General features: G+C 36.2%; 1 protein-coding gene across 7 annotated transcripts in view; it reads right to left on the minus strand.

The window, feature by feature from the left end:
* Window positions 1-12,544: 12,544 nt before the first annotated feature.
* Window positions 12,545-19,722, minus strand: part of IL31RA (interleukin 31 receptor A) — a 108,239-nt gene continuing 101,061 nt past the window's right edge. For all 7 annotated transcript variants that reach the window (XM_074208768.1, XM_074208771.1, XM_074208773.1 and 4 more), the window contains one exon: window positions 12,545-18,238. In XM_074208768.1, coding sequence (XP_074064869.1) covers window positions 18,232-18,238 — 7 coding nt within the window. In that variant the 3' untranslated portion in view covers window positions 12,545-18,231. The remainder of the gene's footprint in view (window positions 18,239-19,722) is intronic.

Consider the following 19,722-nt stretch of genomic DNA (forward strand, 5'->3'; position numbering starts at 1 on the left):
CCAGCCAGTGTTGCTTAGGAGTCTTTTGTCCAATAAAAGACAATCTGAGAAGAAAAAGATGCACATGGGACCTAGAAATTGTCCTAAATAAAATAAAGCAAAAAACAAAAATCCCAAGATCAAAGACAAAAGAAAACAAAGTTAAGCTCTGTTATTATCTGAAGCTGTAGGTTCTCCCCTCCTTTCAGTCTTTTCAATTATTGTTAAGGGTATTGTAAAAGACCATCAGTCTCTGAGGTCATTTACAATTCTAAATCTAAGAGTCTGTGGCACATGCAAATTTCTATAAGAAGCTGTTATTAGCCTTGATGATGTGCATAGGAACCAGAGGCTCAGTTTGACTCTGGGACTGATCACCAGATACAACCCTGGGGCTAAAACTACAGAATCAAGTGGGATCCAGAGGGATTTAAAAAAAATTCCTGAAACATAAGGCCATCTGAGGCCTTCTAGACATATGAATAATGATTACCTTCATTTAAAAATAAATCCTGTACCAAGGATATCTCACTGGGCATCACATTCTCATATTGCCCTCAAGTTTTCACCATTACCTCCTTCAGATGATTTCCATTTCAAGGAAAAACTTCATTTTATATTAATTTTGTCACATTTAGCCTTAGAGTCAACTTTCATACATCTCCAGAATATGAGTTATATCCCTAATCTGCAGAGATAGCCCCACATCTTGGGATGTATTATAATTATAAATTGCTAGCCAGTATTTCTGCCACTTGGTTGGGGATCCACAGTGAAATCTGAACTCTCTGCCCCTGCTGCCTTCTCCTCTCTCCCCTCACCTGTCTCACCACCCCCAATTGTTTCTGCCCTCTGAGGATCTACTGCTAGTTCAGATACCCACTACCCTGCTGGAACCCTGGGCTCTGGTCCACTTTCCAGATACTTAGGGAGCAACTGAAGGAAACTTCACCAGCTCAACCCTGAGCCAATATTTGTATTCATTCCTCCTTTGCCTCAGCATCCATCCAGTGTCTGTCTGTTGCATCTTTCAGCAGGTCTCTAAGTAGAGGAAAAAACTTTCCAATAACTGTTCTAGCTCATCAATGAATACTTTTCTGATCCTTCCATAAGAATATCACAGATATGAGCTAAACCTAAATTTTAAGGTGATTTTCCATGGGACTCCAGAGTGGGGATGTGTAGAGTCAGAAAGGGTAAGAATAGAGTCTGACCTCTCTCTTTAAAGGCCAGATTCCCTCATGACTGAGCCTGGACATGAGGCTCATGAGGAAAGGGGGTTAATGTGCCCCATACACCATGACTGGACTTAATTTAAAATGAGAGACGTGTGCTCTGCAAACCCTCCCATTTCTGTGACCCTGGAATAATGTGTGTGTGTGTGTGTGTGTGTGTGTGTGTGTGTGTGTGTTCAATTTTCTTCTTGTATACACTGAAAAGTCCCTTTTAGAAAATCCCAACCTTGTCTCAGTTGAAATGAAGAAGAGCAGTGTATACCAGGAGAGGTAGTAGGCTAGTAGGAAGATACCTGGACCTGGACATGGACACAAACCCAAGGGCCCACAGCACTAATACTAGCTGTGCAACCATGAGCAAGTCACTTCATGTCTCCTCCTCCTCCTCCTCTCATCTGGGGATGCACAGAGACCTAGGCTTAGAGTCAGGAAGACTTGGGTTCAAATGTGACTTTAGACACTTAGTAACTCTGTACCCTGGGTAAAGTCCCTTTACCTCTGTCTACCTTGACTGTAAAATAATCATAATAATAGTACCTACCTCTCAGGTTTGTGGTGAAGCTACTATTAGAGAATATGAGTAAAGTGCTTATCTGGATTTGGTTTTTTGTTTTTTGCAAGGTAATGCAGTTAAGTGACTTACTCAAGGTCACACAGATAAGTATTAAGTGTCTGATACTGGATTTGAACCCAGGTCCTCCTTTCTCCAGGACTGGTGCTCTATCCACTGCACAACCTAGCTGCTCCTGTTTATCTAGTATTAAATAAATGCATCCCTCCTTCTTTTCATCTTCATCTGCAAAATTAACACTTATCCTATCTCCTTCACAAGTGGTTTGTACTTACTCAGACCAAGAAAGTACAAATTAAAGTGTTGGAATCATCTCCATGTGGTGCTACCAACAAATATGAGCACCTGGAGCTTCTATAGAAAAATTAAAAATTCAGGATGGGAAGAATAAGGGTGATATTCTCTCACAGAAGCAACAAGAAAAATGAAAGAAACAGTCCTTTCTCTCTAAGAAAATACATTTTCCTGTTAATGACTTTCAACATGGACAGATTCCTTTCTAAAACTTAAATATTTCAATTCATCCATCCCCATCATTTATATGAATATTCCTTCCATTGGTGCCAATTACAACCCTTCAATATCTTCTCCTCTGGTATGATTTTTGTCCAATTTCCACCATAAATCCTACCTAATAGATGTTCTCATTTAAGAAGCCTTTCCTTCAGGCTTGTTATATTGTGTGGGTTGCATTCTGTCCATTGTGTTGTGTGTGACTCAGACTGCCCATCCATTAGCACTGACTTTCCTGAAATAAATGGCCCAACTTCTTTCCCAACCATACATTTTTTGAATGTTACCCTTTATACTAATGACTTTGGTTACAGAGGTCATCATTGGAAACATATTGCAGCCTGTATGCTCCCTGAATGTGACTAGCTCTCCACTGACTTTGGGGCAATCTCCAAGTTTCTTTCTTTGAATATTGTGGTACTATGTGACCACCATATAGCATCACTAAGGGAACCTTTGTGCTAAAATGATGGGCTTTTGTGCCAGAGAACAGGCTGGGATTATTAAAAAGGATGGTGCAGTCTCCCAAATGCCACTCAGCCCACATTTTCCCTCCTATTAAATCCAAAATCCTATTCTTCATCCATCACAAAGCCTATTTCAGATCCATGAATTACTCTATGACATCATAGTCTAGACAAGAGTACTTTTTTCCTCAACCATTTGGTTTTTCCTGAATGGATACATGAGCAAACCTCTTTAGATAAATCATGACTCTCAAGGAAAATGACCTCTAATGCTCTGGGGTACTTGGCCAACAGTTCATTATCACCTGTTTATGAGAGCACCTGGAGAATCTCACCACTGAGGCTGTGCAAGATTTTCTCCAGTACAATAGCAAACATCTTGGGTCTGAAGATATCTCTTTTGTTGCTGATGCTTGTCCTTTGTTTTCAAAGAGGACCAAGGACACCATGGGGTGATGTCTTGACTCATACATGAATTGGATTTAAGGGATGCAAAGTTTGTGCCTCTCTTGTAGCTCGTTCAGTTTTTTCACATTCTTATCTGCATCTGTGACCCCATTTGAAGTTTTCTTGGTAAAGAGACTGGAATGGTTTGCCATTTCCTTCTCCAATTCATTTTACAGATGAGGGAAGTGAGACAAAGAGGTTTAAGTGACTTACCTAGAGTCACACAGGTAGACAGTGTCTGAAATGTGAACTCAGGTCTTATTGATTCCAGACCTGGCATCCTATATACTGAGCTATCTAGCTGCCCTTTCTTGATATTAGGTAATGTTGAAAAAGTTTTCTAATGGTGGAGAAGGGTTGAGTTGGAGTTGGAGAAGTACAGAAGGACAGAAGGACAGAAGGACAGAAGGACAGAAAGAAATAAGCACTCATTAAGACTCATGTCTGCCTCTAAGACTTAAGAGAACAAATCTAATCTTTTTTCTCTTGTAATGTCTTGACTTAAAGATGATGGGCTTTCCATCATGGACAGTCTATTGGGTAGGCTAACCTTGGTTTTTGTTGTTTTTGGGGTGTGGGAGGAATTTGCAGTCAGAAAGTAGAATCTTGAACTCTGTACTTTTCAGTCAAATCTGAAATTGTAGAATGTGATTTTCTATAGATAATAATTTGTAAAAGCCTTGCAGTTTCCTTCCCACATTTTCATCAAGGATATTCTATTTGTCTGTAGATCACTCTCATAAAGAATTTATGAAAATGAGAAATATATGAGGTACATACAGGCACATGAGGAATTTATGCCCTCTTGATTGTTTTTGTTTCAGTGGTAACATCATTTTTGGATTTTGCTATCTCCCCTCCAGAAGATGACTTATAAAATGACCACCTAATATTTTCAAGATTTTACTGCCTTCAGAAAGACCATCCTTGGTGTAGATTTAAATTGGTTCAGACATTTTTCCTCGCCTTGTCTTCGTAAGTGTCATTTCTAGTTTCTCATATTATACATAGAAAAGTGAGGTGTTATGATGCTAATGTGAGCCTAAAATCAGAAAGACTTGAATTCAAATACAATTTAAAGACATTTACTAGCTGTGTGACCCTGAAAAAGTCACTTAATTTCTGTTTGATTCATTTTCCTCAACCATAAAATGGAAATTATAACACCTGCCTCATAGGTGGGTGAAGATCTTGTGAAGATCAAATGAGATAGTCTATAAAACAGAGTGTCTTATACATTAGCTTCTGTATATCTGCTTATTTACTTCCCTTCTCCTTTACTGATTATGAAAATGCACCAATTTAGAAGTGTTGGTACATTCATTTTGTTTTCACTCTATTTGTTATTCTCCTGTCAGCTTCATTTATGAATACTCTTGAGATGATATGACTTACTTGGATTCCACTCATTTTTGCTATTTTAAGAAGCAATCCTGCTCATAAATCCCAATCTCTATTGTGTTTTATAAATAAATTTGTGTTAAAAACCAGGGTTGCTCCCTAGTTGCCTTGCCTTGCTGCTTGGTAAAAAAAAGTAGGTGTCATTGTTCTTTCTGGGCCTTTTTGGCACTCTTGTGGAAACTGCTTTATAACTGTTAATTTTCTTCAGGATGTTGTGATAATCATCCTCTTGTGAAGATCAGCTTCTAGTTATCATTTTCTACATATTCATATCCGGATTTTTGAATCATACATTATCCATTGTTATTATTGTTTAGTCCCATTTGGAGTTTTCTTGGCAAAGATACAGGAGCAGGTTGCCATTTTATTCTCCTGCTCATTTTACAGATGAGGGAACTAATACAAACAGGGTTGAGTGACTTGCCCAGCATCACATCACTAGGGAGTGTCTGAGGTCAAATATGCAGTCCAAAAGTACTTGTCAGCTTTGTACTGGTTTTATACCTCCTTTCAATGTTATTATTTATTATTCAGAGTCTATTCCTATAATAAAAAATTCCTCTTCATATTTCAATATCATTATTTTCCTTACATCAACAATTCTCAGAGAGTGATCTGGGTAGTCCTTAGGGGTCCCTGAAAGTCCATGAGGTCAAAGCTATTTTCATAATATTGCTAAGATATTTCATGTTCTAGTATGATAAACATCAAAAAACCACATAACTCACATAAGGGAAAAGGTCTCCTCACAAGGAGTCCTGAAAATTTAAAAGTTTGAGAACTACTACTCTATCTGACTTTTCTAGTTTCAGCTTCAAACTCATATTCAAGTTAAAAATTGTTTGACAACACTATGTCAATGAAAACAAAAACTTGATAAACAATTTGTGTTGTTGTTCATCCTGCATACTCAAAGATGATCAATGACATCATGATGCTGGGGTCCAGGTAGAGTGTGTTCAACCGTGACTGATCAGCAAGTTCAGAATGCTCTACTACCGGCCTGGCACAAATATTCCATTGAATACTTGGGATGTAGATAATAAGAAATAAAGAATGTAACACATACACAAATAATTAAACTTAAAATAACATAAGTAATAACAATGAAAAATCAAACCTTACTTAAATACAGTCAATAATATGGTCAATAAAACAGTATATACAATTAGCTACAAGTAGCAATGATTACCATCAATGCAATATGACTTTAGCAATAGATGTCATACATTATTACCAGTTGCACCAACATCTTGGCAGTCAAAAAGCACCATGCATTTGAAAGTCTGTAGCCTATAGTGGGTTAATCATGACAACAAAGGAAAATCCCAGGGTGATTTTCAGAGGGCATCATCAGAATCCATAATGAAAAGAAATAATTTTAATGAAGAAAAATTTTAAATGAATTAATTATGTAAATATATACATAAATGGAAATAATTAATAAAAATTTCTAAATGGGGATTGTTTAAAAATGAAATGAAAATTAGAAGAAAAATTTCATTTTTCAGGGCTCTTCTATTTTTCTAATCGGCTGGAATGGAAGTATATTTTGTTCAAATTTTCAGAAACTTCAAAAATAAATTATCCTAGTATGAGTATCCTGACTCACTTAACTCTCACTTAAATCTTTTAGTGTATAAATAGTGTATAATGAAAACTCAAAATGTTCTTTGAAATTTGGAATAACTCATTATGCAATATTTCTTCTGGCCACCAGATGGAGAGCAGAAAAAAGTTGCAAATTACTTGTCAGCTATCAACTTTTTTATACTATTCTCTACAGAAGAAATTTATATGAGCACAGTACTGCCCTCTTCTGGTGGAGAAATAGGGGGATCTCTTTTTCACTGATCTTTTGGTTTGGGCCCCTGGGAGAGTCAAAAGGAAGAAACAGAGAAGTAAAATTCTCCCCAAGTCACAGAAATTTACAGGTCAATATCTCCCTTTTAAAAAAAATTTCTCCTTTTGGCATTGTTGAACAAATCATATTTGGAATTAAATCAATTGAATGAAGTGTCCTTTATTTATCATTATCCTTCTTTCTTAATTGGATTAAGACTTTGACTTTTTCTCTCATTAGTTAGTATTACATAAACCCCTATTTGAATTCCCACAGCACCAGTAAAATTGGGACTCCCCCAAGCCTTAAAATTATCCATTTAGGTCAAAGGATGTGCAAAGGCAATTGTCAGATGAAGAAATCAAAATTATCTATGGTCAAATGAAAAACTTCTCTAAATCATTACAGATTAGAGAAATGCAAATTAAAGCATTTTTGAGGAACCACCTCACTTCTCTCAGACTGGCCAATATGACCAGAAAGGACAATGATCAATATTGGAAGGGATGTGAGAAATCTGGGTCACTAATACATTGTTGATGGAGATGTAAGCTCATACAAACTTTCTAGAGAGCAATTTGGAATTATGCCCAAAGGGCAACAAAAAAGAAATGACACTTACTGGATCTATACCCTGAAGGGATCATGAAAAAGGGGTAAAAACATCAATTGTACAAAAATATTCATAGCATCCCTGTTTGTGGTAGCAAAAACTTGGAAAATGGGTGAAAGTCCATCAACTGAGGAATGGCTGAACAAACTGTGGTATATGTATGTGATGGAACACTATTGTTCTATTAGAAATCAGGAACCTGGAAGGATTTGCATGAACTGATGCTGAGCAAGATGAGCAGAACCAGAAGAACACTGTACACCCCAATGGGGGTGATCAACCTTGATAAACTTGTTCATTTCAGCAGTACAACAAAGACAATTTTACAAGACTTGTGATGGAAAATACCATCCGTATCCAGAGAAGAAACTGCAGTTTAAATGAAAACCAAAGTTTATTGTCTTAAATCTTTTAAAGTTTTCTTATATATTATGTCATTTTTTTCTTTCCAATATTTTCTTCGATTTGGAATTTATATTTAGCATGGTTATAAATATAGAGCTTATATCAGATCATTTTCTGCCAGGGTGGGGAGAGGGAAGAGAGGGAGAGAGAAAAATTATAAAGCTCAAAACCCAGAAAAAAAAATGATTGGTAAAAACTATTGTTGCATGTAGTTGGAAAAACAAATAAATAAAATATTCAATTTTTAAAAAAACAAACAAAAAACTCATCACTTAAAGAAATTATCAGGATGGCTGGGTGGTGCAGTGGATAGTGCACCAACCCTGAAATCAGGAGAACCTGAGTTCAAATGTGAACTCACACACTTAGTGATTACCTAGCTGTGTAACCTTGGACAAAAGTTTCTTAACTCTATTGCTTTGCAAAAACCAAAAAAAAAAATTTAATTTTTTTAAGTATCCAAAATATAGAGTCTTGAGGCTTCTGATTAATCTAGAAAGACTTTGGCCCCTTTCTCAATCCCAAATCATATTTTCCACTGTTTTTCTCTGGCTTTCTCTATACCTACCTTCACAATGAAATCACTGACAATAAAAAAATATACATTTGGGCAGGTAGGTGTTACACAAACCAGTCATGAGGACCTGAGTTCAAATCCAACCTCAGACATTTAATACTTAACTGTGTGACCTTGGGCAAGTCACTTAACCCCATTGCCTTGCAACTCCCCCCCCCAAAAAAAAATATATATATATACATGTGAAAAATCTCCACCTTTTCAATCTTTGTAGTAGATATTAGTACATAAATTGCATCTTTTGCTTATATTCATCATGACCTCTGCAATGCAAGGTAACAAAAAACATAAAATAATGTTTCATTTTACCTTTGGGCATAAGCTATGCTAGGTCAGTCCAGTGACTCAGATTTGAAATCTAAATATAATGAAATATTTGAGGACAACAAAATTTAATAAAAATTTTATTGACTTACAAGTTTTAATTACTCATTGGCAATTCAAATGAACCATGCATGCCTTTGCAAAGTGGGAGAGAGAAGCAAGAAAGAGGAGAGATCTGCTCACCAATCCCTTCCTTGACCCAAGTTGGATTCTAAAAACAACCTACAGTACAGTACAAATTTCATTAAACCTTCACGGCATCATCTCTCCAGATTTTGGATTTTTTTTATGTCTCAGGCAACAAAGACAAGTCCATGGTTCAATCTCTGGTCCTCAGGACCAACTGAATACCAAGAATGACGCCTTACCTAGCCTAGATGAAACAGATGTTGTTCCTATGGAAGAGCTCACAACAAACCACTCTGCTCAGTCTTCTGTTTGTCTCTCCCAGGAGAACCTATGAGCCAACCTGGCACTAAGCTTTGAATTCCTCTTGTCTTCTGATTTCATTTACTGCAAGAATGTCCCTGTTGCTGTAGTTCCATTCTTCTGATTGATCTCTCAGGGTCCTTCTGCAAAGCTACCCCAGGTTTAAGGCATATTTTCAGTCAGCTTCCACTAAGCCCAGAACTCATGACTAACCATCGATATTTATTTTATCAGAAAAACGAATCAGTGGACTTTATTGTTCAATACTTCAGTCATTCAACTCTGGGACCCCATTTAGAGTTTTCTTGGCAAAAAATACTAAAGTGATTTGCCATTCCCTTCTTCAGCTCATTTTACACATAAGGAAACTGAAATAAACAGGTTTAAGTGACTTGCCCAGGGTCACACCACTAGTAAGTGTCTGAGGTCACATTTGAACTTAGGTCTTCCTGACTCCAGACTCAGCACTCTACTATGGCGCACCTAGCTGCCAGGGCATCCAGTTGGTCAGAGTCAACAACATAGGCTTACATAAGACAGGTACATTTCCAGCACCCATTGCCTAAATAGCTGGTTTCTCCCCACTCAAGTCCCCTGGGAATGGATGCATTGGTCTTGGCCAATGCCTCACTTCCAATTGAGAGCATCATATATATATATAATATATCACTCCTCAGTTCAGGATCATAGAAAAGAATCTATAGCAGCATCATTGTAGGTTTCAGATAGATTATCCTGGATTTCTTTTGTTACCTTCATACACAAATGCACACAAATCAAGAGAGAAGTGCAAAGAGTTAACTCTTGTTTTTTTTAGGTTTTTGCAAGGTAAATGGGGTTAAGTGGCTTGCCCAATGCCACACAGCTAGGTAATTATTAAGTGTCTGAGGCCGGATTTGAACTCAGGTACTCCTGACTCCAGGGCCAGTGCTCTATCCACTGTGCACCTAGCCACCCCAAAGAGTTAATTCTTGAATGGATGTTGCATCTTCAATCGCCCAGCTACACCTGGTCTATAAGAGACTTTTACAACATTATATGGCAGTACTACCCTGAGAGAGCTTGATTGGCTACTTAAAGAGTTGATATAATATCCATTTCCCCCATCCTTTTCTACATATTTACATAGTCTTAATCTCATCATCCTAATATGTTATATGTTATCTCCCCTTTCTTTTCTTTCCTTCCCCATTATATTTCTCCTTTCTCTTATTTCCTTCTTTGCCTAAAACCATAAAAGGGGGAGGGGGGAACCAGGGACAAGGAGGGGTATTTAAGCCCTTGTTTCCTGTGAAATAAAGAGAGAACTTGCCATCTTTGTCTCTCCACTCTTCAGTGTTTGCCTGAATGAAATAATAGGTAAGGAGTAAAGTATAATTTAGCCAGCAGGCACCTAACATTGGTCTAGTCCCTTACTCACCCTCCCTGGCTGAAGGTATAAATAGAATTGTTGCCATGGCCTGAGCATCCAAGTTGCTTTCTCTGTACACATCAAACCTCCTAGTTCTGACTACCAGTTTCAGTCCCTGAAATCATGATCCAACTTGAATCTCACAGGAGAATTCTTGAGATTGACTGAGAAGATAAAAATCTCACTTCTAGACCTATGTATAAAACCAGTTCAATCAAGAGGGAATCTCTGGCAGTAGGTGAGTTTCTCCCTTTTCTCCTTTTTCCACTCTTCTAGAGAATTATGTGAGTTCAGGAAATTTTGTAGCTCTGGAGATCCCATCAGTTTATTCCCCATTAACAATCAAAAATCCTCCCTAACTTTTAGGATAGGTAAAGCAAAAACACTTGATACAACATTCTACTACTGTGTCATCTTTCTACTAATTCTCCCCCTATCTACCTAGATGCCAAAGAAAGGGAAGATTCCAACTGTCTCCCAGCTGCCATGTGGGCTTCCTCTTCAAGCTCAATTACCATTTCTCTGCTACCTCCCTACAACTGCTCCAGATTTTGTAATATTTATGAAGACATTGCTGAGAAATGTCCATCCCAACTTTGCAACCTATAGCACTTCTAACCAGGACCTCTGGCTCTCCTGAATTCACAAGGTTTAGGAGACAAACTTATTTTGGAATATCTGTTTATTTAATATCAGGAAAAAATGAACACAACTCAAGACACATGCTAAGAGAAACAAACCAACTCCATTTTGTATCATTGTGTGCAGTTAGCTGGAGCTAAATTTCAGTTTCCAGAGGTAAGCTTAGTTTTACTGTAAGTCACATGAATTCAGGAAAATCATTCATTATTGTGCCACTGTGTATTTCAGAATGTAGGTGGACACAACCTATTTGAAGGGAAAAAAATCTCTAACTCTAAAAATATTAATGCTAAAAATAGTAACTGTTATTATTTTTATTAAATTCCACTTTTGAAACGAAATATATGTATTTTCTCTCCCTTCCATTTTGCCTCCTCATTGGGAAAAAACAAAACCAATGAAACAAATAAAAATAGTAAAACAAAATAAATCATCACATTGGTAATGCTCAAAAATATGTCTTATTCTAGTACTTAATACGTGTCTTTGCTGTCATGAGGTGCCTAGCATTCATCATCATCACTTCTCTAAAACTGAATGGCCATTAGGTTAGAATTCATAAATCTTTCAAAATTATTCATTTTTACAATATTATTATTATAGTCTAATTTGTTCTCTTGATTCTGCCTATTTTATTCTATATCAGTTAATATATGCCTCACTTATTCCATAATTTTTTGATATGCTCTCATTTTCTTTATTGAAATTCTATATTCTTTCTTTGAATTGTTCTTATATCCACCAATTCCTTAGAATTATTTTGTCCCAATTAATTCTTATTATATCACTGTCAGCAAAGTATATATTTTGTATTTCTTTATTTTCTTCCTTTGTTTTTAATGTTCTAATACATAACTAATTTTGATAATGATTGCATATTTGAGCAATATTTCTGTTCCCACTCAATAATTACCAGAGATCTATCATCTTTGGATGGATGGAACCTTAACTCCTTAACTTCTTTGTGCTTTATATTTTTCTTTTTTTAGTTTTGGGTAGTCCTAAAAGTTTGAGATCTCTTATAATTACAATTTTATTGTCTAATTTCTCCCTGTAGTTTGATGAACTACCAGAGTATGTATGTATATTAAGTACTGAAGCTAGCTCCTTATCTATTGGAGCCTTTATGCCTAATGTGGTTCCCTTCTTAACTCTTTTATTTAGACTGTGTGTATTCTTTTTTTTTTAGGTTTTTTGCAAGGCAAACGGGGTTAAGTGGCTTGCCCAAGGCCACACAGCTAGGTCATTATTAAGTATCTGAGACCGGATTTGAACCCAGGTACTCCTGACTCCAGGGCTGGTGCTTTATCCACTGCGCCACCTAGCTGCCCCCGACTATGTGTATTCTTATTGTTTTCTTATCTGAAATAATTGTTGTTGCTCCTCTAGACTTGTAAACAAGTTTATAGATTCTTCTTTCTGTCATCCTTTTTCATTTTATGAGTGAGTTCACTCCATTTTCATTGTTATGATTATTAATTATTCATCTAGCTTGTCTTCTTTTACTTTTTCCTCACTTTACCTTTCACTTTGCAAAGAAAGTAGTGTTAAGATAAGGCATATGCTTAATACTACTGAACACTTCTGATCAATAATTGAAGCCATCCGTTTCCATTCTTTTGTTCTTTTCTCTTGTTTTGTTTATGACTACTATCCACCCTATCCTATCATTCCTCTTAAATGTCCTCCCCTTTCCCTATCCTGACCTATTTCCCTATGAGATTATTGTATTTCTACAACAGTCTCTTTGAATATATGTGTATATGTAAGTGTGTATACAACCTTCTTTTATCTGGTTCAGATGAACCTTAAGGTCTTGGGATAACCATTTCCCCCATCCTTTTCTACATATTTACATAGTCTTAATCTCATCATCCTATTATGTTATATGTTATCTCCCCTTTCTTTTCTTTCCTTCCCCATTATATTTCTCTTTTATTTCCTTCTTTGCCTAAGATCATAAAAAAATAGAAGAGAATCTCCCCAGGCCCTCTGCTTCCCTTGTTTAATTCTCTCTATAACCCTTGAAAACAATAAGCTTCTGAAAAAATACTTGGTTTCCTCCTAATATTATTATATTGTTGTATAATCTGTAGCTAGTTCTGATTTATCTATAATATGGTAGCCATTGTCTTGTATTCTGGAGGTAGTTCTATTCTATATTACTGAAAAACGCCAACCTGAGAAATTGTCCTGAGAAGCCAAGAATCCAGGCATTATACCATACCATGGTCAAATTTATCTGCAATCTTGTATTGAATTCTTATTACCACCTTTAAGGAAGGACACTAATAAGCTAGAGAGCACTCAGTAGATGCTTTGAAACCATATCATATAAAAAATGATTGATGGAACTAGGTATAATTACAAAAGAATAGACTTGGAGAAGGACATGATAGTGGTCTAGATAGGCATTTTGTTCCTGCTGTTTGGCTCCAAAGGACAGAATTAGTTGAAATATGACAGTTAAAATTTAGACTTGATGGATGGCAAGACTTTCTGCCATTTAGTTATTATTTAGTTATTTAGTGTGACAGGATGCCATGGAGATGGGGGTTCCCCTTCAATGGATACATTCAAGGAAAAATTGAATGACTCCTTGTATGGTCTGTATATTGTCTTTATTTCCCCATTAGAGTGTAAGCTTCTTGTGGTTAGGGATTGCTTCATTCTTGATATTTGTATCCCAAGATGCAAGGACAGTTCTTGATACATAATAGGTGCTTTGATGAATTGATATTGGAGAAGGACTGTTTATTGAAGTCCCTTCCAACTTTAAAATTCTAGAATTCTAGGATTCCCCACTATTCATTAAAGGACTTAAATACTCAATTTCTTTAGCATCACTTTGAACATCCAAATGTTGTTTTTGTTTTTCATTCTTCAGTCATTTCTGACTCTCTGTGATTCCACTTGAGATTTTCTTTGAAGAGATACTGGAGTGGTTTACCATTCCTTCTCCAGATCATTTTGGGATAAATGGTTAAGTGGCTTGCCCAGGATCACACAGCTATTAAGTGTCTGAATTCAGATTTGAACTAATGAAGATGAGTCTTCCTAACCTCAGGCACAGAACTCTATCCACTGTGCTACCTGACTGCCCCATTTTTTAGGTGTTGAAAATAATAAAAAGAAAACAGTCATCTTTTAAAGTCTATAATAATTTTATTTAAAAAGCCATAAGGCAAAGACTAAATAAATGTCTTTCATGAATACTAATATTACAATAGCAGAATACCTGATATAGTATGTATATGTATTTACCTGAAAGACTTACAAAGAGAAAAGTACTCTCACTAAAATGTTCGGACTTCTAGATTATTAATCAAATCATTAATTCTGTCCATATTTGTTGTAGTTAATATATCACAATTATGGTTCCATTAGGCTTTATCCAATAACATTACAGGAGGAATCCTGAACAAAGGTGACAATTACTCCATAATTAATTATGAATCTGCAACAAGCAATGACCCCAAATGTTTGAAAACACTAATTTGATCTTACTTGAATGACCATCTTCCTTTGTTGAATTCTATCTAGGGCTGATTTTAGTTCTACTCACTGTCTATCCCTTTCTTCCCTGCTTTTCTTTATGTGATCTAGATTCCTGGAACAAAGAATTAATGAGATAGAGAGCAAGAATTTCATTCACTGTTTACTTGTTCCTAAGCCCAAACTTAAAACTTCAACTTAGGGGAGTGACTTTATGATTTCCAGTGCAAATCAAAGGCCTTAGCAAAATTCTAATAGACACAAAATAGTGACTAGGTAATTGATTCTACTTTATAACACTTTGTCTTTGAACTCCTAGAAACTAAAGAGTAAATATACCAGTAAAATAAACTAATTTGGAATCATAAAACTGTTAGAGAAGGGAATTTAGAAATGTAAGCCTTTGGTGGGTAGGGATCATCTCTACAGATAAAGTTGGTATGACCTAGATTTAACATGCCCCTTGCCAAGGACACATATAATGAATTGGGCAGAATCAGGTCTAAAACTCAAATATTATCTCTCCAAGTCCAATACTCTTTCTACTATGCCAGAAGCTTCTCCTCTCTTATAGGATATCACTCTGTTCTGGAAATCTTTTTTCCTCTGTCACTTGGTCAACTTAATCAACTTCCATAGGTTCAATTAGCATTTTCATGGAGTTTTTTCATATTCATCACTAGTATCTCTCTTGAGTTCCAGGACCATATCACCAACTGCCTATTGAACATTTCTAACTAGAAGTCCCATTGGCATCTTACAAACTCATTATTTCCAAAACACAATTCATTATCTTTCCCCATAATTCACACTTCTCCCAAAATTGCTCATTCCTGTTGAGGATACTACCATCATTCCAGTCACTCATGTTCACAATCTCAGTATTATTCTAACTTTTCACTTTTCTTCATCCTACATATCTAAAATGCCAAATCTTGGTATGTCTATTTCCCACAACACCTTTCATCCCCTCTTTTCTACTCTCTACTCTACTGTAATCTCTACTTGCCATAATTCAAGTTCTCATCACTTCTTGTCTAGATTACTCCACTGGCCTAATTGGTTTCCCTGTCTACTTTCTATGTCTCACACTTAATACTCCATCTCTCCTTTTTGGGTCTTTGCACCTCCTCCTTGGTTTCTCTGCCTCAATTCCAAAACTACTTTCTATTTCACACAAAAAAATCAGATCTAAATAACTGGACAAATGTCAACTGCTCATGGTTAGGCCAAGCCAATATAATAAAAATGACAATTCTACCTAAATTAAATTACTTATTTAGTGCCATTCCAATCAAAATTCCAAAAATTTACTTTAGTGAATTAGAAAATATAGTAACTAAATTCATATGGAGGAACAAAAGGTCAAGAATATCAAGAAAATTAATGAAAAATGCAAAAGAAAGCAACCTAGCCATACCAGATCTAAAATTATATTATAAAGCATCAGCTATCAAAACTGGCTAATATTAGCTAAGAAGTAGAGTAGTGGATCAGTGGAATAGATTAGGTGCAAAAGAAACAGCAGGAAATGATTCTAGTAATCTACTGTTTGATAAACCCAGAGTCCATCTTCTGGGTTAAGAACTCACTATGATAAAAATTGCTGGGGAAAACTGGAAGATAGTATGGCAGAAGCTAGAATTAGACCAACATCTCATACCCTATACCAAGATAAGGTCAAAATGGGTGCAGGATTTGGACATAAAAGACAATATTATAAGCAAATAAGGAGAATAAGGAAATAGTTAAACTTGTCAGATCTATGAAAAGGGAAACAGTTCATGACTAAAGAAGAGATAGAGAATAATATAAAAAACAAACTAGATAAATTTGATTACACTAAATTTAAAAAGTTTTGTACAAACAAAACCACTGTAGCCAAGATCAAAAGGAATGTAGTAAATTGAGAGGCAATTTTTATAACTAATGTTTCTAACAAAGGACTCATTTCTAAAATATACAGAGAACTGAGTCAAATTTATTTTAAAAGAAGCCATTTGACAAGTGGTCAAAGGATATGCAAAGGCAATTCTCAGATGAGGAAATCAAAGCGATTTATAGTCATATAAAAGTTGCTCTAAATCATTACTGATTAGAGAAATGCAGACTAAAGCATCTCTGAGATACCATCTTACACCTCTCAGATAGGCTAATATGACCAGAGAGGATAGGATAATGATCAATGTTGGAAGGAATGTGGGGAATCTGGGACACTAATACATTGTTAGTGGAGCTGTGAACTGATCCAATCTTTCTGAAGAGAAATTTGGAATTATGCCAAAGGTCAATAAAAATGTGCATACCTTTTGATCCAGAAATACCACTACTGGGTCTACTGAAGAGATCATGAAAAAGGGAAAAACCACACAGGTACAAAAATATTCATAGCAACTTTTTTTTGTAATAGTAAAGAATTGGAAATTAAGGGGATGCCCATTAATTGGGGAATGACTGAATAAATTGTGGTATGTGTAGGTGATAGAACACTATTGTTCTATTAGAAATCAGGAGGGATGGGATTTCAGAAAAGCCTTGAAAGACTTGCATGAACTGACACTGAGCAAGATGAGCAGAACCAGAAGAATATTGTACACACTAAACAACAACACGGGATGATGATTAAACCTAATGGGCTTGCTCATTCCTTCAGTGCAATAATCAGAGATAATTTTAGGGGATCTGTGATAGAGAATCCCATCTGTATCCAGAGAAGGAACTGTGAAGTTTCAACAAAGATCAAAGCTTATTATGTTCAATTTTTAAACGTTATCTTATACATATAATAATTTTTCTGTCTCTAATATTTTCTATCTTCTTTTGGATCTGATTCTTCTCTTATAACATGTTCAATTTCAATCTATGTTTAGCATGGTTACAAATGTAAAGCCTATATCAGATTGCCTTCTGTTGGGGGAGAAAGGAAGAAAGGGAGGGAAGGAGAAAAACTGTAAAACTCAAAAGAATGCAAAAAAAATGATTGGTGGAACAACATTGTATTTAATTGAAAAACAAAACATTTATATAATTTTTAAAAAATTACTTTCTACAGGAGACCTTTCCTCTTCTCCCAGAACTTAGTCTAACCTAAGGACAATATACTTTCATGTATTTTATTTTGTATTTCATATATATATAGATAGATAGATAGATAGATAGATATTAATATATATAGATAGATGTTGACATAGCAATGTGTTTATATACACATATGTATGTGTGTATATACATTTGTATATCCACAGATGGTAGCTCTAGAGATAGTTGTAGAGAGATGTTGGGCACATATTGCCTCCCTTATTAGAATATGAAAGCAAAAATTACCAAAGAATTTATTACATAATGATAGTTTGATACATGCTTATCAATTAACTGCTATTTATGTTAATAAACAATACATGTACTCATGAATCATGTGTTAAAAATTATTTATGTCAGCTTTTAAATAATAGCCTATGAGTAATAACTCTGTTTTAAAAACCAAACTGAGAAAATTCACTGAAGAATCAACTCTGATTCCACTGAGTCTCTTACTCTCTTGTCACTCAAAAGTCTGCAGCTCCTAGAAAGCCAGTGATTTTGCACTTTGAGATGTCCAATACAAAGAAAACACCAGTAACATAAGGTTGAGCCTTAAGCTCTAGATGGCCATTTGAAAGTGAGACCATTGTCAGCATGGCAACAGGCAGTCTGTAGATCTCCTGGCTCGCTAACCCAGGTCTCCTCCTGGCTGATGGGCATTTCTTTTCATTCAAGGACACATGAGAATCCCAAAGCCTAGAAACAAGGTTTTCCTATAGGAAGGAAACTGTCACTCCAAAGACACTGTCTTGGACCATCATCCAGGGCAAATATGAGGATGGACTCCTGAGTCTTCTATCAAGTTCTTTTTTAAAAAGAAAGGAAAAAAAAAGTTAATGCTATAAAAAAATTAAAAGATAGAAAAAGAGTATGCGAAGGAAGAGGAAGACAGAAATAAGAAGAGAGAGACAAGGAAGAATAAACAAAAACTCAGGAAGGAAAGGGAATAGGCATTTATTAGGCCACTATTCTATGTTATCGGACAGCTAGGTGATGCACTGACAGAGAACTGACCTTGAAGTCAGGAGGATGGGAGTTCAGATCTGGCCTCAGATATTTATCTCTTAATAGCTGTGTGACCTTGCGCAAATCACTTAACCCTGATTGCCTTGGATCTAGGGCCATCTCCAGTTATCCTGATTCATATTTGGCCACTGGACCCAGTTGGTTCTGGAGGAAAAAGTGAGGCTGGTGACTTAGCACAGCTCCCCCGCCCCAATTCAATTCTTATGTTTGTCATGGCATTGCCTCCCTGATGTGGTCTTCTTCAAAAAAAGGACAAACATTATTCTATGTCAGAATTGTGCTAAGTATTTTATATTTATTATTTTGTTTGATCCTTACAACAACCTAGTTAAGGAAGATGCTATTCTTATTCTCATTTTACAGCTGAAGAAACTGAGGCAAATAGAAGTTATATTACTTGCCCAGAATCATAAAGTTAGCAAGTGTCTGAGACTGAATTTGAACTCAGGTCTTTCTGATTCCAGACCCAAACCCACTGGCCACCTAGCTGCTTCTTTGTAGAGTATTAGTATACTTCTCAATTGAAATAAATTGATTGCTTAATGGTTTAAAAAAGTTACTATTCCAAACGTTGGAAGGGAGATTCCAAACCACCACCCCATTCCTTTCTGTCTCCAATTAAAAAGTACCAAATCTGAAATCCAGAGAAATTTCTCATAATCCCTACTCTCTTATTAACATCAGGATTGAGTTTGCAAAGATTTCTTAGAAGAGAAACCATCTGCCTTTCTGACTCCCCATTCCCTGATACAGAACAGAGAGTTTTCATGAGACAACTTCCTGAGTGTCTCCTGGGTCAACTTATGCCACCTCCCCCCCCCCCAAATTTGTATCCAAGCCCACGAGTAAGCTCAACACTGGACAATCCCTTATAGGGGGTTCTTAATGATCTGTTTTGGGGGATTTTCACAAACAAATTTAGAGCAGGGCTGACTCATCTCCCTCTTCTGTAGGAGCAAGGGAAGGTAGTATTATCCAGCAATGTTAAATAAATGCATCTCTTTCTCAGTATGTTCCAAAGATGATATGAGCTGCGAGGCTACTCCTGAGAAAGCAGGCTCTGAATCAGGATAAGGGATCAGATTGCCCAAAAGGAAAGTCCCTAAACTATTTTTTTCCTTTATATCAACAGGGGATAGGCAGCTAGGTGGCACAGTAGATAGAGTGCTGAGTCTGGTGTCAGGAAGACCTGAGCTTAAATCCAACCTCAGATGCTTACTAGTTGTGTGACCCTGGGCAAGTCACTAGATGTCCATTCAAACA

This window comes from Macrotis lagotis, chromosome X, assembly GCF_037893015.1.
Source record: "Macrotis lagotis isolate mMagLag1 chromosome X, bilby.v1.9.chrom.fasta, whole genome shotgun sequence".
NCBI classification, from domain to species: domain Eukaryota; kingdom Metazoa; phylum Chordata; class Mammalia; order Peramelemorphia; family Peramelidae; genus Macrotis; species Macrotis lagotis.